The sequence below is a fragment of the Electrona antarctica genome, assembly GCF_951216825.1.
Source record: "Electrona antarctica genome assembly, chromosome: 17".
NCBI lineage: Eukaryota > Metazoa > Chordata > Actinopteri > Myctophiformes > Myctophidae > Electrona > Electrona antarctica.
This window is the reverse complement of record NC_136798.1, coordinates 27,938,000-27,961,216: the sequence shown is the minus strand read 5'-3', so window position 1 is coordinate 27,961,216 and position 23,217 is coordinate 27,938,000. Positions and strand designations below refer to the sequence as shown.

The 23,217-nt window shown below is 40.8% G+C and overlaps 2 protein-coding genes across 2 annotated transcripts in view; both read right to left on the bottom strand.

Annotated features, from left to right (window-relative positions):
• LOC306941051 (G-protein coupled receptor family C group 6 member A-like) overlaps positions 1 to 23,008 on the bottom strand; it is a gene marked incomplete at its 3' end in the record, with an annotated part of 23,100 nt that extends 92 nt beyond the window's left edge. The window contains exons 1-6 of the mRNA XM_079526356.1: positions 22,912 to 23,008; positions 22,265 to 22,556; positions 20,174 to 21,001; positions 2,783 to 3,004; positions 2,303 to 2,420; positions 1 to 1,215 (exon numbers count right to left, since the gene is read on the bottom strand). The exon at positions 1 to 1,215 is cut by the window's left edge and continues 92 nt beyond it. Of these exons, the coding sequence (XP_079382482.1) occupies positions 1 to 1,215; positions 2,303 to 2,420; positions 2,783 to 3,004; positions 20,174 to 21,001; positions 22,265 to 22,556; positions 22,912 to 22,985 (2,749 nt within the window). The 5' untranslated portion in view covers positions 22,986 to 23,008. The remainder of the gene's footprint in view (positions 1,216 to 2,302; positions 2,421 to 2,782; positions 3,005 to 20,173; positions 21,002 to 22,264; positions 22,557 to 22,911) is intronic.
• On the bottom strand, positions 17,266 to 19,717 carry LOC306940518 (G-protein coupled receptor family C group 6 member A-like; the record flags this gene model as incomplete). The annotated part of the gene is made up of 3 exons (XM_079525617.1): positions 17,266 to 18,395; positions 19,261 to 19,378; positions 19,697 to 19,717. 3 exons carry the CDS (start codon positions 19,715 to 19,717, stop codon positions 17,266 to 17,268), a joined length of 1,269 nt encoding a protein of 422 aa, XP_079381743.1.
• Positions 23,009 to 23,217: the final 209 nt, after the last annotated feature.

Sequence of the window (23,217 nt, the reverse complement as noted above, 5' to 3'; positions counted from 1 at the left end):
ATCTCACTGAAGCAGAGTGATTGCCAGATTGCTCTGTTGATGCAGAAGGGATTGGAGTATCTAAGGCTGTGTTTGGGTTTTCTGGGTCTCTTTCAAAATCTGGGTTTAGATTGGGAACTACAGGACTGGGAGGGTTTGCATCAACTAGCATCTCTGAGCTCACTGAAGCAGAGTAATAGCCAGATCCATCTATTGATCCTCTTGGAGTCCCCTGTGAGACCGTTGGTGGGCCTGTGTTTGGGTTCCCTGGATCTCTAACTAAATCTGGGTTTGGAGTGGGATCTGCCGGTCTGGCGCGCTCAGAGATATTACTCCACCTCCTCAGGATATTATCCTCTGTGAACTTGTCAACTTGTGGCTTGAATAGTGCCTTATAGCACTTTGGTAAGAAATAACAGAAGATGACGCCATAGTTGGACACTATGATGGCAGAGGCCTGCACAGCAGAAGCCTCTTCTGTCCTGATGATATAGATGGGGACGAAGCACACCCACACTAACAGGTACATCAGCAGGCTGAAGATGATGCAGTTGGTCTCACTGTACTCCTGGGGAGCCTCCCTGCCCTTAAAAGCCAAGAGGAAGCCAACCAAAGCCAGCAGGGCTATGTAGCACAACATGATACCGAAACCTATGGATGTTTTGCCTACATGACACTGGATAATTATCTCAAGGCTATGTGGTGTTGGAGTGATGTAATCAACGTCAGGACTATCAAAGACCAGCCAGAGGATGCAGATGACTCCCTGGATAGCAGTTACAATGCTGATGATTATAGGCGGCCTATAGAGTTTATTTAGTCGCCTGTGTCTCAGCTGACCAAAGGGCAGGAAGGCCAGGTATGTACGGTAAGCCTTAACTAGGATGCAGGCGACACAAAGGGTGAAGCCCATGGCATACATGATCTGTTGAGCCCGGCACAGATGGACATTGGGCTTGTCCATGAAGCATATGACGCTGGAAAAGCTCACAGCTAGGCCACACATCATCACGCAGGACATTCTCACCTCGGCTTGCTTCATGGGCGATGAATTTCTGTACACCAAAAAGATGATGAAGATGACCAGCAGCAGAAATATGCCAAAGGTGGCGGACACCAAAAGGGCAATTGGATGAGGATCTCTCCACCTCAAATAGTTCCTCACTATCGGTTCACAATGGTCCCACCCCTTCTCCGATGATGTTCCATTAGGACACTTTTGACAGTCATTAAGATCTGCAGGAAGATTGGGGGTTACTAGGTTAGGTGGGATTATGATAGATTACAGTTAAAACAGGTGAATCTAAGTAGAGAATAGTTGTAGCATAAAAGAAGGAAGAGGTCCACCAAGTACTAACTTTATTACCTCTGCCAACTAAAGCCTAATTTATACTTGGTTGTGTGTGGGTGTCGCACATCAAAGTAGCAGATCCACAAGCTCACAATGCGTCACGTGCAACTAAATATAACTCAGACTTGTGTTGGATACGTCACATGGATTATGTTTTTGTCCCATTCTATTAGCTTCTTTCACTTTTCCATTAAAACTTGCAGGAATGATCAATACATGTAGGTTGCTGTTGGAGGTGATTAGCTTTTGGGTCGAAAAGTTCAAATGTCAAAATTATAATTAATGTCGAGGTCTGTCTGCTAGTAAAATCCATAGCCGGATTTTCATTAAACATCATGTTAGTGATCAGTTGGCTGCCTCAAAGACATAGTTAACTTTGGTCAAAAAAGTTCAATGAAAAGGTCAAGAAAAAGTGATGAAAAATGCAGGTGCGCTGAGCAGTGATAAATGAAACAATCACAAACAAAACTCCCTAGAGCACCCTGCTATTGCTCAGCAGCATCAGCATGTCAATATTTGAATAAAACTAATGCTGTTGAGCAAAATACTCTGTTCATGATTGTTTCATAGGTTTAAAGGGTCAAGGTCACAATCAAGGAAATGGTCAAAATAACATAATCACTCAAATCTCTAAATTATTATAATTATAATTGTATAGTTATGTTAATTGGAGGTATGCACTCTACTGATTGCAATCTGTCTAGTTTCAAAATGTTTTGCATTGTGTAATGTTACATATTTGCTTTTGAAGTTTTGTTTATACAATTAAAGAGTTTTTCATACCATGTTACAATTGTGGCAAAATATAATTTGTATAATTTTGACAGATACTTCTTCACAGCTATGGGTGGGCATTCATAAGTAGATAGGATTATTAAACATTATATTGCTTGTAGTACACTTCTTAATCAGTTTACTTTTGCAAAGCAGTTGCAGATGGAATGGGGAAAAGACAATGTCTAGTAGGCATACCTGAGCCATTAGAATAGGTTCCCTCCAAACATGAAACACAGTCGTAACAGCAGGACACATTCAAGATCTTCATCGCAAAACCAGGGTGACAGGATTCTGAGCATCTAGACTCAGGAATCTGAAAGTGAGGACAGCAAATTATGCATTTTAATTAAAGGGGTTGTTTTGGATTGTGATCCAAACTTCAAGCATTGGCAAGACCCTGTTCAAGAAACAGTTGTAAAAGAATCAATCGTTGTCATTTGTTTCTTTGCATATCACTCTGACGCACAAATATGTACAGTACAGTACATATTTGTATGTGTTTGTCCAGAGAGGTCAAAACAAAGCATACTTTGACTAGACAGGTTTCAGTGTAGTGCTCATAAGCAATTCATTCAAAGTTTACAGTACTTTCAACACTTTGCACTATAGAATAAAAAACGTTACCGACATGGGCTACCATTGTCTGTAATAACACTGTCCATTTTATTGTCTTACCGAGTTATTTGCTGTTGAAAGCCAATTTATTCTGCTCGTGTCTCCTTCAAGCTCAATTCGTCCATCAAGTGCATGGTAGCTCCCAATTCTTTCAAAGGATCTTCTGTCTCCATTCTTATCCCACATTATCAAATCATAACCATTGACAAAGTCACCATTTTTGTCAAAGAAATATCTCTGGTTGTTAAGAGTAAAATGTGTCCTTTTCAGTACCTCAAGAAGCTGCAAGAAACACATGCAATTTAGTTACTTTACAAATGTATCAATAATCAATATTATAGGAACAGCAATATTTGTTAGAGCCATTGGCTGGATCATGACATTTTCAGCCTTGCACTTCTTAGTAACTACTTATCATTTTGGGATATTTTATGTATATACTGAACATATTGTTTTTAAATGTAATGTTAATGTTGCTCATAAATGTTCTCCACGTTCATGCTCACCTTCCATGGTGGGAAATTAATCTCCGCTGGACAAGAGGTTACATTACATTTAAGAAGGCTCTTAAGGGCATTGGCTATGGCCCATACAGCCACTACATCGTTGTAGGATTCACTTGTATCCAGAGCTTTTGTAAGGAAGTCATCATTAGCGTCTAGGTAATTTGTGTAACTGCATGCAGCATCAGATTTTATTTGACAGTCGGATGGAGGCTCCTTCTCAAAACACTCTGGGGTGCAGTTGAACCTAAGGTTCTTGTACTGTTTGATGAAGTTGTTGTACCCTCCAGAGCTGGCACTCAGGTTCCTCAGGTAGTTATCAAAGGTTTCATTGTGGCGCGCCACAAACGTGAAACCAAGGATGTCCCCGACCTCATTGATGCCTTCCATATGCGCCAAAGGGCGGTTCCTTGACCAGGCATCACTGGCAATCCAGGTTCTTGTAATATTGTTCTGGATCATCACCTGGAAAAGGTCCTCCACAAGTTTGTCCTTGAGGATGAGCAGTACTACCTGGGCACCGGAGGAACGGATCTTCTCCGCCACTTGCTTGATTCGCTGCATGCTGTTCTCATGGTCCAGGTAGTGGGGCACCATCTCCTGATAGGCCGTGCACACATTCATTTCCTCAGCATCCCGGAGGAAGCTCTGGAAGGCTGCCTTTCCATAGTCATCGTCTCCATACACAACCCCTACCCAGTTCCACTTGAAACGAGCCATGAGTTTGGCAATCGCTTTGGTTTGGTGCACATCGCTGGGGATGGTGCGCAAGAAACTTGGGTAGCGCCACTTATCGCTCAGTGCGGGGGAAGATGAGGAGGCGCTTAACTAATAAAATCAGGTGACAAAAGAAAACATTTAATGAAATTTCTCTGAAAACATCATTGATCAACATGCTCCTTGTGAGTCATGATCCAAGATGGAATCCAATGCCTCACACATCTTCTCTCAGTTTCCTGTCTCTCTAGTCTACACCCTCCTACTGTATCTAGATAAAGCATTATTTCTAGATAGTGTAACATGGGAATTTTCTAAGTACAAAATATGGACATAATCAATCTTAGTGACATAATCTAGTGACATTTTAGTGGCATTTTAGTGACATAATCTAGCCCCGTAGATAGCACTTTATGTAGACTTAGATAGCATTTTATACAGACTTATAGCATGTTATGTAGACAGCACTAGAATCGCTTTATGTAGTCATAGCACTTTATAGTACATATGTATAGTATAGTATAGTATAGTATAGTATAGTATAGTATAGTATAGTATAGTATAGTATAGTAGTATAGTATAGTATAGTATAGTATAGTATATACAGTTTCATTATATAGATACTCCACTGTTACGTTCTTAGCTTACGCATGTTTCATGATAACTACTTTTTATGTATGTGATGTATTCCCATGCTTTTTGTTACTGCTTAATGTAAATCACTCTGGATTAAGAGCGTCTGCTAAATGCCTAAATTTAAATTGTAATTGTCAGTGGATGACACGCATTAACTGACACACCCTCAGAGAGAGAGAGAGAGAGAGAGAAGCAGGTAATTTACAAGCTTGCAAACAGTAGTGTGCTCACAGCCAGCACATGTATTGACCATATTGGTTGATTTGCTCCCCCAAATATTCTCCCCTTTCTTGCATCCCTATCACCCATGTAGACTCACAACGAGTTAAACTACTCGGAGGGGCTGAGCCCCCCTAAATATCCAAACTACAGGCTTCTCCTAACATATTTAGATTGAATTGTATTTCTTGATCAGAGCATGTCCATTAACTTACTTGAGGGATCATATACGCTCCGAGTAGCTTAGCCACAGCAATGGACACTTCAGAGTACCGTGCTCCTATGATGACCTTCACTGGTGGCCTGAACTCTGTGTAGTCACACTGAATGTTCAGAGAGCCATTGACCGCCAGCATGTGCTCCAGGTTTCTCAACGCTTTGGTAGCATCGGAACAAGTGTCACACATCAAATATCCAAGGCGCACATCCGGTAAGAAACCAGATGCGTTGATCTCTTCTATGGTGTGAATGATAGCCAAGGATCTTACAAATGGCACCAAATCAAAACTGGGAAAGATTAATTGAAATCAGTGAGAAAATGAGCATTCATTTCGTATCTATTATTCATTTATCGGCCAAATCCATAATATAAAATCCTCTATGGATAATTGCAGTATTTTGGAATTATAGTTATAATTCACTACAACAGCAAAGCGGGGTCCAGAGATCCCCACTGCCAGGGGTCCTTGAGGGAGTTCCACGGGGAACGCAGTGAAATGAGTTAATACAGCATCAAAATCAGTTAACTGCTGCCTTTCAACCTATTTTAATATACCTTAAGATATTCAAAAATAACGTAATAGGCCTACATTTTAGGAGTCCCTGGCACAAAATCTTTTCAGGTGGGGGTCCGTGCCCAAATCCATTTGCATGGCTTGAGATGAAAATGTTTGATGACCACGGCACTATACAGTAAAAATCTGGCACAAACATTCTTAACCCTTAGACAGACTACTACTGGAAAACACGTGGAGTTATGCATTAGTCCGGTCTGACTTGTACGTGATTTTCCGTAGTTCTCTTTTTTTACTAATACCAATAGATTAATTCGGTCCGCACCTCTGTATAGAGTATTGAGCATAAATATCAACTACATTTCCCAGAAAACCCGTGTCACGTGACACACGTGTACGCTTTGCCATTGGAAGCTGATCCCACCCCCGAGTAAACAGTGGGGGCAGAGGGAGTTTTCAGTTTTCTGTTTGCAGTCTCGCCCGAGCGATTTTCTAGCAGAAAAAGTTGAAAGCAGTAATATTTATTTGAGCGAGTTTTGTGGTAGTAGTATCAAAGATGGTTTATGTATGAAGATGGGCCAACTTCATTGGAGCCACTAGAGGCGAAATGGTACACAAAGCCTACAAATGGTCTCCTAAATATAGTAGGCGTGGTTTGCTTCTCCCCGACCTCCACCCTCCCCCCTGACAACAACACTGTTTCCACACTCAGTCTAGTAGGTGGCGGTAATGCACCATTTAGGTTTGCCGACCGCCATGAAACCCGATAGAAGAAGAAGACAACAACACTGACAAGTCATTTAACAAAGTACATTGAAAACAACTGACAAGGTGTACTTTTGAAATAGTCGTTTTAGTTTCTCGAAGTCCTCCAACCATATAAATTCATGATTTGGATCTATCTCATTAAAAAGTCTCTCCCTAATAGAGTTGTAGAATGGACAATAAAAATGTCCTTTAGATCACACAGACTACATAATCTATCCTCCTCAACCGTGCCTACATATCTGCCTGTCTCAATATGCAGACCAAGTATGCCAGCTCTAATTTGGGCACATAAGGATCATTTCTAATCGTTTTAAATATGTCCATTCATTTCACATTATAATATTCACATATTATCATCTTAAATATGGGGTCAGAGCCCCCTATGTGTTGTCCGTGAAATTGCAGATGGACAGAGAGAGGCTTCCGGACTCATCTCAAATCTCGTGAGAGTTTGTTGCTGGGATAAAGAAATGTCATTAACAAAGTAGATTTTCTCCTGGTTTGTCTCGCTAAAAGAAGCCATTTTACTATGAATATCTTGTAAATATTGTGTGCCTTGTGATGATTTGGTCCAGTATTTAGTTCAGTGACCATGGAGTTAAGGAATGGTTCAGAAGCTGTGTTCACGTTCACTCTCCCATTGGAAATGAATAGACTCCAACATGTCCGTCTCCTAATAATGTTACCGCCCACCTCACGCAGATACAGGAAGTAAGCAAAGTTAGCCTCTCTTGCTAATTCTCCTCTTGGGTAGTATTGATCCATACGCGTCCCAGTCGCCTTCTCCAGTCCGGTCGCTGGGACCGGTGACTGGGCTTAGAACCGGAGCTGCGGAGGCTAGTGGCTGGCCAGGTGGCAGCCGTCTCCCTCTATCCTTTTTTCATTGTCTCCTCATCGTCGTCCGATGAGCCATACCGGGAAACCATTGAAGAAGACGATCAACCCGGAATGTTTTGAGGTAATCTTATTGTAGAAAATGCCCTTCTATAGTGATCAGAAATCATGGACAAAAGAAATCTACAAGCTCACAACGCGTCGCGCATGTGACCTGTTTGAGTAAACGATGCATGTTTATATTGTAGCGTGCCTATAAGGCATTATCCAAGCATCTATTTGTAGCGATCATCTTATAAGATGATCGGATAATTACTACTACTAGTCAGATCATGACGCCAGAATGACTCACCAGTCACCACGATGGCCCCCAGCATTACCAAAAAGGTGCTGGCTAATGGCTGGAGGGGGGGTTGGTGTCGGTGGGTGCAGTACAAATGTATCGTAGCAGGCATGCACGCATGGCAGTACAATTATTTTATATTGTAGCGTGCCTTATAGGCGATCTGATCTGAAGAGTAATGTTCGCTCCTTTTATTTACTGTCCTTTTATTTACCCCCTACAAAGACGGAGAACAAACATGATGATCTACAAGCTCAAACAGGTCACATGCGCGACGCGTTGTGAGCTTGTAGATTTCTTTTGTCCATGAGTTATATGAGCTTGCATGATAATCGCATTCATTGTATTGTATACAATCATGATTGTACATTGTTTAGTGTGTCACCGTGTGATGATGACGATGATGTCAGATAGCCTACGTAGCCTACGTCCCCCCCCCCCGGCCAATAGCCAGTACCATTTCTGCAGTGTTTGCTAGCAACTAGCCAACAGCCAGTGGAATGTGGCGACGCGATGGTGCTAAATGTTTATTTTTTATATATTTAGAACTGATCAGATGAGGAGGAGGATGATGATGAAGACGAAGAGTCAAGACTGCGATGGAGTTCTCCGACACTGAACCGGATTCGTTCATTCATTTCAGGGGGGCAGTTTTTTTTCTTTTTTTTTGCCTACACACACACACCGTCAAGAACAACTGGAATGCAGTGGTTTGGGGACACTGGGGAGTTTGGGGACAACTGTTTTGTATGTAGGCCTATTTATTTTCTGTAATATTTATTATAATTTTATTATGTTAGTAGTCATAAAAAATAAAAGACGCTTTTACAATGAGTTAGACCTGTCATGGCTATTTTGTTCACTCTTGTGAGGTTTATTGTATATGACTAAGCGAGTTTCAACTGTGATTTACTCTGTAATAGTAGATGGTAAGAACTCTTTTTTTTTTATAATACAGTATACATTCAAGTCTATATTTTGATACATATCATGGGCACCAAGTCATATCAAAACAATGTCCTTTGATGTGTTTTTTATCAAAACTGTGTTTCTTCATAACAGGTTTTTGAGATACATGCATGAATAGACAAGGTACTGGTAAGACTATGTAAACATGGTATATATCAAAATGTGCGTTAGAATGTCTAATTTTACCCCAAATCTTTTTTGAGTTTATATGATGTTCCAATTCAGACCATGCTATTTATAGATGGCAAAATATCTACAGTGGTACATGTGAGAAACATTATTTTATTTTAATTGAACTAGACAACTCACCCTTTAAAATGAGATATTGCATGGCTATGTACGCCCAGCAGAAAAAAAGTTATTTAGAAAATAAAACTTAAACCGGGCATAACTTTTTTTGTTGTCCTAGAAACACTACCCAGTGTAAATGCAGGCTCTTTTAAATGGCTTCCAACACAAAAACTAAACATTTTATCAACTCCGTTCATTTTTTTCCTGGAAGCAGACAAGTCAAGCTTTCTCTGAAGATCTTTCGTTGTCACACACAAGAGAATTTTCAATAAATCATTCAAAAACGACATTATGCCATAGAGAAGTCTACCTACTATATAGAAATCCTTGAAACTCTGAAAGAGTTAACATTATTAATATATTATAATAACATTACTTTCACTTACCTTGTACAGGTCAATCTGTCAGGCCGTGTTTGATTATGAAGAGACTCTACTTTCGCGTGGCATGGCATCAACACCCCAATCATTACGTCTCCTGGTAAATGAGCCCCGCAAGTATCCATTCCAAGGTCACAGCTGCCCACGCAATGTAGCATGCTGATCATCAACAGTGTGACTAAGCTGGAGAATAGTGAGAACAGCATTTTGAGTGTGAAAATCAACGTTTACTCAAGGCTCTTTTAAAGGCTGTTAAGGTATTTAGGAGGTGGCATTCTTAACCCTTAACATTTGCATATGAATTGAATACATAGGACCACAATGGAAACCAGCCCTTACCTTTTGTGTTTGCTTTATTGTATAGATGATCTCTGTCATAGCCTCGGGAAGTACTTTTAACCAAGGGGGTCAACCTTTGGTCAAGGGGTCAACTTTTGGTTAACACAGTTAGCAGTTGGCACAGCAGCCAGAACACTAGGCTATAGACGAATCCACGGAGGGGTGCCCTGTAGGCCAGCTGAGCTGTATGCAATCAATGCTGCTGTGTCAAGCTGAACTTAATGTGACACCGCAGCTATGCTTGTGCCATGCATGCAGGGCAGCCTGCGTGGATTCATCTATAGCAGTTGGCATGGCAGTTCATTGGAACATGCACAGTTTGGCACAATGCAAAACATGTTGCGTTACACACAGCTTGACACCGCAGCCCCCAGCAGGGTGGTAAGAACAATTGCTTCTTTACACAACTCAATAGCCAGGCTAATACACATTCCAGTACAATAGAGCTTTTAACCAAATAAATTAGCTATTTACCTTACATTATTTAAATGTGCTCTTGCGCTGGGGAAATTAAATAATTCCCTCATGTCAACAACTCGATAGACTCCGGCTGAGGCTCTTCATTTACATTTTCATTCAGGCGTGACGTATCAATGCTAGTTACTTCTTTTTTTTACAATTATGTATTTGTAAAATAGGCCTATTTTACCCCTAGTTCCCGTGGCTGTTACTTCCTGATGTTCCTGTCTGTGTGTGTGTGTGTGTGTGTGTGACCCAGCGTTCATTCAAAACGAGATGGACTGGGTCACACCGAGGGGGACCAGCTCTGTGACAGAGAGTCCATCATTTGCTAGCCTTAAAGGACCTATAACATAAAATTCAACTTTTTTAATTTCTTTTGTGTTTTTGGGGCTCCCATATGTGTTTTCTATCCCCACAAATAACCAATTTTGAACAATCAGGCTTTCATATAGGTGTTTTAATGGAAATTGCTCTCAGGAACAGCTCAACTGATTTTGGTCTCATCGTGATGTCATCACTTAGGTGCGTTTCCATAAAGCCGTTTTTTTGCGCATTAAGGCTCTTGCGCAAAATCTCCTGGATGGAAACACATCAACATGCGAATAAGTCTCCATTTTTCGCAAAAACACTTTTTCGCTTGGAGGTTGCGGATTTAGGCTTTTTCGAAAAAAGGGAAATGCGCAAATAGTGTATGGAAACACTTGCGGAAAAGGTTTTTAATTAGAAAGCATTGAACTCGCATTATATCGCTTTTGAACAGTTGGAAAATAAAATAAAACAACGATGGGGAGGCAGTGGAGTGAACGGTGCATGGGATGGTGGACGGAGAGGGAGTGATGTTGTGGATACATATAAGGTCCCAATTTACTACTACCCGACCCTTCCGATTAATAATTGTGTAGCGTGTTCAAAGATCCCATATGAAGTCTGAATCCTCCCGAGTTGATCGGGGCGCTCCGATCATTTTGATATCTGGATCGCTACTGTATGGATGCAAGACACACACACACACACATGCGCGCACACACACACACACACACGTGGACTACGAGTAGTGTAGTAGACTAAACTTTTATATAATCTAGCTGCCTGGGTCCCTACTCCCTGCAGGCTATTCGATTTCGATCCATGCATACGCTTCATCTATTCTTATATATTTATATTCATTGCATAAGATAAGCAACCTAAACGTGTAGGCTATAGGCTATATAGCCGATGAAACAAGTTATTCACAACTGTTTGAAGCTGCAATCAATCAATTTACAGTATAAACGACCAGTATGCTCCAATCGAGTCCCGTGACATATAGGCTACATGTGCCCCGAATATATTAAGACAAGCATTACACAACAAATCGTTCTTTGTACGTTCTTTGACTGTAGGTGTCGTCAATACTGTGAAAGCCGCAGACGGTCGGTCAGCCGCTGACCAGGGATCAGATTACAGCGCAGTATATGGGGTCCCGTCGGTTAAACTGAGAGCACACATACAGCGCATCAAATCAATGGTGTGAACATCGATTAGGACTACTTTACATGAGCCTCACTTTACTGGCAAAACAGTGCAACCTACTGCACATTTCATGAACTTATTGCATATGCGCATTTTATCAGTTTAATGGAAACACCGACAATTCGCTTTTCTTTTTTCGACTTAATGAACATACGCTTCCATTTTTCGCAAAGGCTTAATGGAACCGCACCTGTCACCCTACTTTGTATAATTCCTCCTCTTCTTTAGTCTTCAGTTCCACATTTGCATTTCCACTTTGTTTACAATGTCCACCATTGTTGATTTTCCAAGCTGGAATGGAATGGAAACAAGCCTGGTTTTATCTAGCATCAGTATTATAATGACTCAAATATTAAATAATCTGCATATCACCACCCCCACCACCTCAGGACATTGTGGTACTGGAGCTAAAACTGCTTTCAAAGTCCAGAAAGAAATGACAAGGACTGGTTATATCAGAGTGGTGATTGAGGCTCAAACCATTAGAAATAACTCCCATTGGAAAAGCATTGAGGCGGCCATCAAACAGACAGAACGTCTGTGTATGAGGCATCACACTTAAAGGACCACTTCACCACTTTTCAAATTCTCTTCCTATAATTGGTCCTAACTAATGTTCATGATAAAATACCACCATTTTTTCCTATACTCAGTCTGTGTCTCATAGGAAGGCTGTGGGCAGTTCAGAAACCACCAGTGACATCATCGATGGTGAATCCAATCCAAGCTAATAGAAACGGTAGGCTTTCTTTTCCTGAAAAGTTGCAATGCAAAAGTTGAAGCCATCGTTCTCATGATAATACAAATCTAAATATATTTTAAAACAAATCTTGTTTAAAGAAAAATCTGCCTAATGATGATGTCACTGGTGGACGGGTGTCCGAACTGCCCAAAGCCCTCCTATGAGACACAGACTGAGTAGGGAAAAATGGTGGTGTTTTATCATGAACATTAGTGAGGACCAATTATATGAAGAGATGTTGAAAAGTGGTGAAGTGGTCCTTTAAGATTCACATCAAAGTTGTTTTTGAGGGACGCTAGCCCCTCCTATATACAGCTTTAAAGTTTGTCTTGTCTGAAAAAACTTTAAAAATGCCATTGACAATGAACGGAGAACTAAATACTAATGTTTGTCTTGTCTGAACAATATTCTCATAATAATGAATGAAAAGTACATGATAATCTAAACGTACCAACTTGTTTTCCCATTTTAGCCTGCCCCTTATATAATAGCTACTGTAGGCTACTGTAAGTCATACACTATATGGCCTCAGCAAGCTAGGGAATGTTTCACACATCACATTCTCCCACAGGTGCACACAAGTTCTATAACGTACTGCAGGACTCTTGAGACAATAGCAAAATATATGTTTATTTAAATTATATCTGTTAAACATACTGTATTCAGTGATTATGTTTTAAACTGACATTTCTGATGCATATTGTTTACTAGGCCTGTGTGTTTGTTCCAAGCATTTGTTATGTACTTTTAACAGCAGGCTTTGGTGTGCCTTGAAAGTTGTTAAAAAAAACATTTGCCTGAAGAACCTTGTTTGTGGTCAAAACAGTATATCAATGTTCAATCATATTACAGTTTACATGCACATTAGCCAGCACAAACAGATCAAATTATTTGTCACTCTGAATAATAGCAGAGGAAATGGAATGCCAGCAACACTTATAGTCTAGTCACTGGAAGGGGGTATCATGCACCCCCCGGAATTATACTTCTAATCAGTGTTTTCTTATTGGAAAAAATGTGCTGAAAATGATGAGTTATGATAAAAAGTTGTCAAAATGTCCCACCTACCTCAAAACCCCCTTTTAGGTATATGGCTCTGGCGAAATTGTGTAAAGGCAAATATTAATTCACTAAAATTACATAAATAGACATGGTGGTCTGAAATTGGTCATGGAGTATCTTGACACATAGGGGTAAGTAGCAGAACAGGATTTGGTTGGTTGCTACCATTATATTCTTAAATATGACCCACATCATCCTCAGAAACACACAAAAATATGGTGTCCGCTTGACTAATAACAACAAAGATGGTTATTTTCCAACACATTATGGTGAGTATCACTGCCTCACTTGTATATAGAAAACTTCCCATATCCCTAAGCTTCAATTTGAGCCCAAGATAACCTTTCTATCTTGTAAATTACTCTTTCTGTCGCCAAAATTCTGAACTATACCTCAAATCGGTGAAAATTGTATATTCAGTCAGTTTCAGCTATACATTTGGAATGAATGATTGAATAACTGAGTTTGAACTGACTCCACATTATGGAATATTTCTTGAATAAGCCATGTTAAAAAGTTGGCAAAGTGTCCAATCTACCATTGTTATGAAACAATCGATTTTCACTATATCTCAGCCAATATTGCACTTAAATGAACAAATAAGGTGTCTAGACCTATGTTTTGAGGGTCAACCGGTCAAGGATCTCAGTGAAACTATTCTTAAAGTGACCACATGTGCCTGTGGCATGCTGGTGTACAAATCAGTGCTGCCATTACAATAAAGTCACATTTATACCAAGTAAGAGATACCAATATTGCATATAACTTTTACAAATAAGGTATCTAGACAGGTGCTGTGCATTTAAGCAAGCTTTATAATTTAGAATATACTGTAGCATAACATCAAAAACTAAAAACATTCTTAGTATGAACAATAGTATACGGCAGTATACACGCTATAGAATGGCCTGCAATATGCAGTACAAAATTCAAACAGTCACACAATCCTGTAACAGTATTCCATCCTATTACTATACACACTCAAAGGCAAAAATGTAAACGGTGTAAACGTCACATTAATCAGTCATCGTGTTCATAGAACTCATCAGTCTTCTTTGTCTTTGTTTTTACCACAATAGCTTCATCAGCTCGCTTGTATAAGGCGATGGTTCTCTTCAGAGCAGAGTAGCATGGAGGAAGACGAGCCAGGTCAACTTTAGATTTAAGAAGTGAGTTTGTCATTTGCCCCCACCATTGTCCGCAGCAACTTGGCACGGGTGACGTCCACTGGGGCGGCGGTGGCTCAGGGGTAGAGTGGCTGGATGGTAACCGCAAGGTTGCCAGTTCAAACCCGGGCTCCCCCAGAGTTAGTGTCGAAGTGTCCTTGAGCAAGACACTGAACCCCTAACAGCTCCCGATGTGCAGGTTGGTGCTTTGCATGGTTTCCGCTGCCATCAGTGTATGAATGTGTGTGTGAATGTGTGTGTCTATGTAAAGCGCCTTGGATAAAGGCGCTTTATAAATGCACCATTTACCATACTGAAGACTCGCAACTCTGTCCATACAGCAGACAGATGAATTGCTCCAACTATACTAATTAAGGATCTGTTCCATATAGTGTAGCACAAGGCACATTTGAAGGACCCCCATAACCCTTACAGGTCCATTTGGTTCCATTTGTACATTCAGAGTTGCACACCCGTAAGGGGCCCTGCATATCAACAGCTCAGTGGCCTTGTGGTCAGAGCGTTTGCCTTGAGACTGGGAGGTCGGGGTTCGATCCCCGGCCGGGTCATACCAAAGACTCCGAAAAATGGAACCCAGTACATCCCTGCTTGTCCCTGCTTGGCACTCAGCATCAAGGGTTGGATTGGGGTAAGTCCCTGATACATACTAGCGTCATGTCCAGGGGGTGTACTTGTACATCAAGCTGCCTCCTACTACAGAAACAGGAGATAGGCTCCTGCCCTATGGGCCTCATGGCTCTGCAAGGCTTACAGGTCCATTTGGTTCCATTCTGTACACACTGTAAAGTTACACACCCGTAAGAGGCCCTGGATATCATCAACAGCTCAGTGGCCTTGTAGTTAGAGCGTCCGCCCTGAGACTGGATGGTCAGGGGTTCGATCCCCAGCTGGGTAATACCAAAGGGTTGGATTGGGGTAAGTCCCTGCGACATACTAGTCATGCCATGGAGTGTACTTGTTAGGCTCCTGCCCTATGGGCCACATGGCTTGGCTTGAGCTATAGAGCTATTTGAATTGTGAGTCTTCAGTGAAACAGTGGTGGGAGCAGATGACAAACTAATTTCTAAATCTAAAGTTGACCTGGCTCGTCTTCCTCCATGCTACTCTGCTCTGAAGAGAACCATCGTGTCTTATACAAGCGAGCTGATTAAGCTTTTTTGGAAAAACCAAAACCCTATGATGAAGGGCAGGGGGGGTTGAAACTAAAGAGTTTTTTAATCCAGTGTGTCCTGCGGTGCAGTCCTACCAACCTCACTGGTTGATCTCCTTGACACGGTCTGGAGAGCATGGACAAGAAGCCGACGAGATAGAGGAATTGATTTAATCGGCACTGATTTGTACACCAGCATGCCACGGGCACATGTGGTCACTTTAGGAATAGTTTCACTGAGATCCTCGACCCTCAAAACATAGGTCTAGACACCTTATTTGTTCATTTAAGTGCAATATTGGCTGAGATATAGTGAAAATCGATTAATTTGATAATGGAGGCACTCATTTGCATAAAAATGGTAGATGGGACACTTTGCAAACTTTTTAACATAGCTTATTCAAGTAAGAAATATTCCATGATGTGGAGTGAGTTAAAACTCAGTCATTCATTAATTTATTCCAAATGTATAGCTGATACTGACTGAATATACAATTTTCACCGATTTGAGGTATAGTTCATCATTTTGGCGACAGAAAGAGTAATTTACAAGATAGAAAGGTTATCTTGGGCTCAAATTGAAGCTTGGGGATATGAGAAGTTTTCTATATACAAGTGAGGCATAATGTGTTGGAAAATAACCATCTTTGTTGTTATTAGTCAAGCGGACACCATATTTTTTGGTGTTTCTGAGGATGATGTGGGTCATATTTAAGAATATAATGGTAGCAACCAACCAAATCCTGTTCTGCTACTTACCCCTATGTGTCAAGATACTCCATGACCAATTTCAGACCACCATGTCTATTTATGTAATTTTAGTGAATTAATATTTGCCTTTACACAATTTCGCCAGAGCCATATACCAAAAAGGGGGTTTTGAGGTAGGTGGGACATTTTGACAACTTTTTATCATAGCTCATCATTTTCAGCACATTTTTTCCAATAAGAAAACACTGATTAGAAGTATAATTCCGGGGGGTGCATGATACCCCCTTCCAGTGACTGTACTATTATAATAATGACTCTTTAGGTGCAATATACCTCGCGGCGAGACTGATTGAATACAGTAAATTTTTTGAATACAGTAGATTTTTGGAATTCAACCACACCTGTGGTTGAATGTGACTGGACGACCCAGGAATGTGTGCAACGTGTAAATGTGATGAATGAATGCTATGTTACCACTTAAACCCTATAAACTTAATTGACCAGGGTTAATAAGATTGTATGTCCATGGAAATAATTTATAATGTTTCATAGTAGCCTATACAAATCTGTTAAATAAATAAATAAATGAATAAAAGGCAGATTATTTCACATAATTGATTGGTATTTACAAAAAACATAATTCCCGAGAGAATAATATAATTAATACAGAGTCACTGGATTTATATGAAGATGGGGCAGGAGGGGGTGATTGTAATTCTGAAGACACTGGTGTGTAAAAGCTGTATTGACAGGAAAGAGTTAGAGGAGAGAACAGTGAAATTAGCTGGGACAGTCCTAGGGGCAAAAGGGCAACAAAAACAAATCCCTTCTAGTGAACCAGATACTGTATTCATATACAATTCCTTTTAACATTTGAGTACAACATCAGCAATGATTATTTAATTACAAAAAAGCAATCATACAAAGACCTGTCACCAGGGCAATCCACTGCCAAATAATTATATACATGCCAATAATACATTCTCAGAAGGATATACTCCTAATTCTCTTCCTCACTTGTGTGCCTGTGGAAACCTCTGACCTAGCAACAGGGCTTGCATCTCCTAGCGTCTTGAATCTCACTGAAGCAGAGTGATTACCAGATCGCCCTGTTGATGGAGAAGGGATTGGAGTCTCTAAGCCTGTGTTTGGGTTCTCTGAGTCTCTTTCAAAATCTGCGTTTGGAATGGGAACTGAAGGACTGGCAGTGACAGTTCGCCACCTCCCCAGAATCCTCTCCAGTGTGTCACCTTTAGGCATGAATAGTGCCTCGCAGCACCTGGGTAAGAAATGACAGAAGATGACGCCATAGTTGGACACCAAGATGGCCGAGGCCTGCACAATAGAAGCCTCTTCTGTCCTGATGATATAGATGGGGATGAAGCACACCCACACAAACAGGTACATCAGCAGGCTGAAGATGATGTAACCGGTCTCACTGAACTCCTGGGGAACCTTCCTGCCCTTAAAAGCCAAGAGGAAGCCAACCAAAGCCAGCAGGGCTATGTAGCTCAACATGATACCGAAACCTATGGATGTTTTGCCTACATGACACTGGATAATTATCTCAAGGCTATGTGGTGTTGGAGTGATGTAATCAACGTCAGGACTATCAAAGACCAGCCAGAGGATGCAGATGACTCCCTGGATAGCAGTTACAACGCTGATGATTATAGGCGGCCTATAGAGTTTATTTAGTCGCCTGTGTCTCAGCTGACCAAAGGGCAGGAAGGCCAGGAATGTACGGTAAGCCTTAACTAGGATGCAGGAGACACAAAGGGTGAAGCCCATGGCATACATGATCTGTCGAGCCCGGCACAGATGGACATCGGGCTTGTCCATGAAGCATATGACGCTGGAAAAGCTCACAGCTAGGCCACTCATCATCACGCAGGACATTCTCACCTCGGCTCGCTTCATGGGCGGTGAATTTCTGTACACCAAAAAGATGGTGAAGATGACCAGCAGCAGCAATATGCCAAAGGCTGCCGACGCCGTAAGGGCAATTGGATGAGGATCTCTCCACCTCAAATAGGTCCTCACTATTTGTTTACAATGGTCCCAACCCTTCTCGGATGACTGTCCATTAGGACATGGCTGACAGTCATTAAGATCTGCAGGAAGATTGGGGGTTAGGTGAGATTACTGTAAATACTGGTGAATCTAAATAGTATAATAATAATAATAATAATAATAATAATAATAATAATTAATTGTAGCTTAAATCAAAAACATAAGAAAGAAGAGGTCCACCAAGTACATACTTTATTACCTCTGCCAACTATAGCCTGATCTATACTTGGTTGTGTGTGGGTGTCGCACATCGAAAGTAGCATATCCACAAACAATACATCATGTGGAACAAAATATAACTCAGACTTGTGTTGGACACAGATTTTGTTTTCATCCCATTCTATTAGCTTGATTATTTGGTTGTTCGCAAATAACAGACAAGCCAAGTTTCAATGCAATTTTGCAGGAATGATCAATAGTTTGAAGTTTCCCCGCGAGGAGGTGATTAGCTTTTGGGTCGAAAAGTTCAAATGTCAAGGTTACAATCAATGTCGAGGTGTCTGCTTTACTAGTAAAATAACCTGAGAACGGATGGTCAGATTTTCATTAAACATCATGTTAATGATCAGTTTGCTGCCTCAAAGTTATATAGTTTATAAAATAGTTATATGGTTTGGTCCAAAGTCAAGGTCACGGAAAAGTGACAACTTTTTGACAACTAGTTGTATAGTTATGATGGAGGTATGCACTCTACAACAATGTTTTGAATAAAACAATCTTATTTTGACAGATAATTCTTCACATCTATGGGTGGCATTTAAAAGTAGATAGGATTTTTAAACATTATAAAGTGTATGAAATATTCTATTGTATATCGCTAACAGTACACTTCTTATTCTGTTTATTTGGGGGGGGGGGGGGGGGGGGATGAACTGTGATCTTCATTTCAGAAGACCATTGGCATACCCGAGCCATTAGCATATGTTCCCGCCTGACATCGATTGCAGGTGTAGCAGCAGGACACATTCAAGATCTTCTTCGCGGATCCAGGTTGACAAACAGGTGAGCATCTAGACATGGGAATCTAAAAGTGAGACAGCAAGTTATGCATTTTAAAGGGGTTATTGTTTTGAACTGTGATCCAAAGTTTCCATTGACAAAACCCTGTTCAAGAAACAGTTGTAGAACCAATGGACAGTGTATACATTGTAAAATGTGTTTCTTTGCATATCACTCTGAGTATACACTCAGTATACACTATGTGTTTGTCCAGAGAGGTTAAAACACAGCCTGGTTTGCCAAGGTAAGGGTTCAGTGTCGTGCATGCTCATGAGCAATTCATTATAAGTGTACAGTAATTTCAATTTGCACAATAGAATAAAAAGGCATACTAACTACTGACATGGAAGAATGGGGCTACCATTGTCTGTATATCCATTTCATTGTCTTACCGAGTTATTTTCTGGCCAATTTATTTTTCCAAGCTCGCCATCAGATGCATCGTAGCTCCCAATTCTATTAAATATTCTATGGTCTTTATTCTTATTCCACATTATCAAATCATAACCATTGACAAAGTCACCCTTTTCGTCAAAAAGATATTTCTGGTTGTCAAGAGTGAATTTAGAGGTTTTCAGTTCCTCAAGAAGCTGCAAGAAAAATGCAATGTGGTCACTTTAACAGTACAAATGTATCAATGATCAATATTGAACAGCAACATTTGTCAGAGCTATTAGCTGGATCATGTCATTTTCACCCTTGCACTTCTTAGGTAGTTACTCTTTATAATTTGGGGACATTTTTACTTTATACTGAACATACATATTGTTCTAATTTAATCCTATTTTTGCTCAAAAGTATTCTCCTTGTTTATGCTTACCTTCCATGGTAGGAAATTCATCTCCCCGTGACAAGAGGTTACGCTACAATTAAGAAGGCTCTTAAGGGCATTGGCTATGGCCCATACAGCCAGGATGTAGCTGTAGGATGTATCTGTGTCCACCTCTTTTGTAAGGTAGTCATCATTAGCGTCCAGGTAATTTGTGTAACATGCAGTATCATTTTTTATTTCACAGTCGGATGGAGGCTCCTTCACATCACATTCTGGGTCTGAGGTGCAGTTGAACCTCAGGTTCTTGTACTTTTTGATTAAGTTGTTGTACCCTCCAGAGCTGGCTTTCAGGTTCCTCAGGTAGTTATCAAAGGTTTCATTGCGGCGCGCCACAAACGTGAAACCAAGGATGTCCCCGACCTCATTGATGCCTTCCATATGCGCCAAAGGGCGGTTCCTTGACCAGGCATCACTGGCAATCCAGGTTCTTGTAATATTGTTCTGGATCATCACCTGGAAAAGGTCCTCCACAAGTTTGTCCTTGAGGATGAGCAGTACTACCTGGGCACCGGAGGAACGGATCTTCTCCGCCACTTGCTTGATTCGCTGCATGCTGTTCTCATGGTCCAGGTAGTGGGGCACCATCTCCTGATAGGCCGTGCACACATTCATTTCCTCAGCATCCCGGAGGAAGCTCTGGAAGGCTGCCTTTCCATAGTCATCGTCTCCATACACAACCCCTACCCAGTTCCACTTGAAACGAGCCATGAGTTTGGCAATCGCTTTGGTTTGGTGCACATCGCTGGGGATGGTGCGCAAGAAACTTGGGTAGCGCCACTTATCGCTCAGTGCGGGGGAAGATGAGGAGGCGCTTAACTAATAAAATCAGGTGACAAAAGAAAACATTTAATGAAATTTCTCTGAAAACATCATTGATCAACATGCTCCTTGTGAGTCATGATCCAAGATGGAATCCAATGCCTCACACATCTTCTCTCAGTTTCCTGTCTCTCTAGTCTACACCCTCCTACTGTATCTAGATAAAGCATTATTTCTAGATAGTGTAACATGGGAATTTTCTAAGTACAAAATATGGACATAATCAATCTTAGTGACATAATCTAGTGACATTTTAGTGGCATTTTAGTGACATAATCTAGCCCCGTAGATAGCACTTTATGGAGCAGCTCAACTAGGGTAAAATCAGGATGAAAAACAAAATGTAGAGAGAAAATTGGTCTCTATACCCTCCTACTGTATTTAGATAAAGCGTATTTCTAGATAGAGCGTATTTCCGAACACACCCAAAGTAAGGGTTTACAGTAACTGGTTCGGTTTTATACATTATTGTCATCTAGTGTAGCCCGCAGGGATCTGAGGCAACATAGTGTTAATGTAATTGTTTTTCGTGGGACAGGTTTTTAGGCTAACTCATGGCTGCACTGTGAATTGGATTGAGTTCCTCCAAATTAACACTTAAGCCCCTTCACAATTTCACATGACTCTAAAGAAAGATGAAACCTACTGGGCTATGTGACACACCATTGGGTGTGCAATGTTACTTTTGTTTTCTTTCCCTCCGTTGTTTTTATAAAATATTCATAACAATGTGCACCATATTCAGCTCTAGGGGAACACAAATTTTGAGTTCTACTAATACTGTAACAGTGCACCATAGTAATATGGCAGTAGCAGTTCTCAAAGATAATAGGCCTTCCTGGCACATGCAATTATTGTCATCTACCCAGTTATACCAGCTCCTTAGCTTAGGTGGGTGCAGACTACCGGTATGTACATTTTACTGCTGCATTTCAGCCTATTGTTTGTCCTGTGTATCACCTGTTGAACTGAAACATACAGTATTCATGGAATTTATTCATCTTTTTCTTAATCTATGTGTTTTTTCATGTTATTTTCTCCCCTTTCTTGCATTCCTATTACCTCACATTGAGTTAAATTACTGTATACTATATCTTATCTTCCATTTCTTATGTACTTTTACATTTTACATATTTCCTCTTTATTTTGCATGTGTGCGAGCGTTAAATCCTCATTGGCTGCTGCATCAGATATATAATTCTGATCATATATAAAGTTAATTGCATTTCTTGATCACATGTCCATCAACTTGCAACTTACTTGAGGGATCATATACACTCCGAGTAACTTAGCCACAGCAATGGACACTTCAGAGTACCGTGCACCTATGATGACCTTCACTGGTGGCCTGAACTCTGTGTAGTCACACTGAATGTTCAGAGAGCCATTGACGGCCAGCATGTGCTCCACGTTTTTCAAGGCTTTGGTAGCATCGGAACAAGTGTCACACATCCTATATCCAAGACGCACACCGGGTAGGAAACCAGATGCGTTGATCTCTTCTATGGTGTGAATGACATGCAAGGATCTTACAAATGCCACCAAATCAAAACTGGGAAAAGATTAATTGAAATTTGTGAGAAATTAAGAGTTCTTCATTTATTATTAATTTATTGACCAAATCCATAATATAAAATCCTCTATGAACAATATTATAGTATATAGGAATTATAATTCAGTACAACAGTCGTTCTCAAAGTAATTAAGGCTCCCTTTTTTCCCTTAAAGATTCACGTTCATTTTGGGGGGGAAAAACAACAACATAATTCTTCTCTTTTTGGGGTCCCTGGCACAAAATCTTTTCAGATGGAGGTCTAGCACCCAAAGAGAACCACTGCACTGCAGTAACAATCTGGCACAAACATTCTTTACTAAATCATATTCATTTTACAACATCTTTCCCTTACCTCTTACAGGTGACGCTGTCAGGCCGTGTTCGATTATCAAGAGACTCTACTGTGGCGTGGCATGGCAACAACATCCCAATTATTATGTCTCCCGGTAAATAAGCGCCACAGCTGTCTGTTTCAAGGTCACAGCTGACCACGTATCCTAGCATGGTGCTCATCAGCAGCACAACTAGGCTGGAGAATAGTGAGAACAGCATTTTGAGTGTCGTCAAAGGCACCCTCGAGGCGCCTTATAAAGCATGTTATGGTATTTGGGAGGTGGCATTCTGCTCATGCGGAATAAACAAGCAAAACGTTGGAATC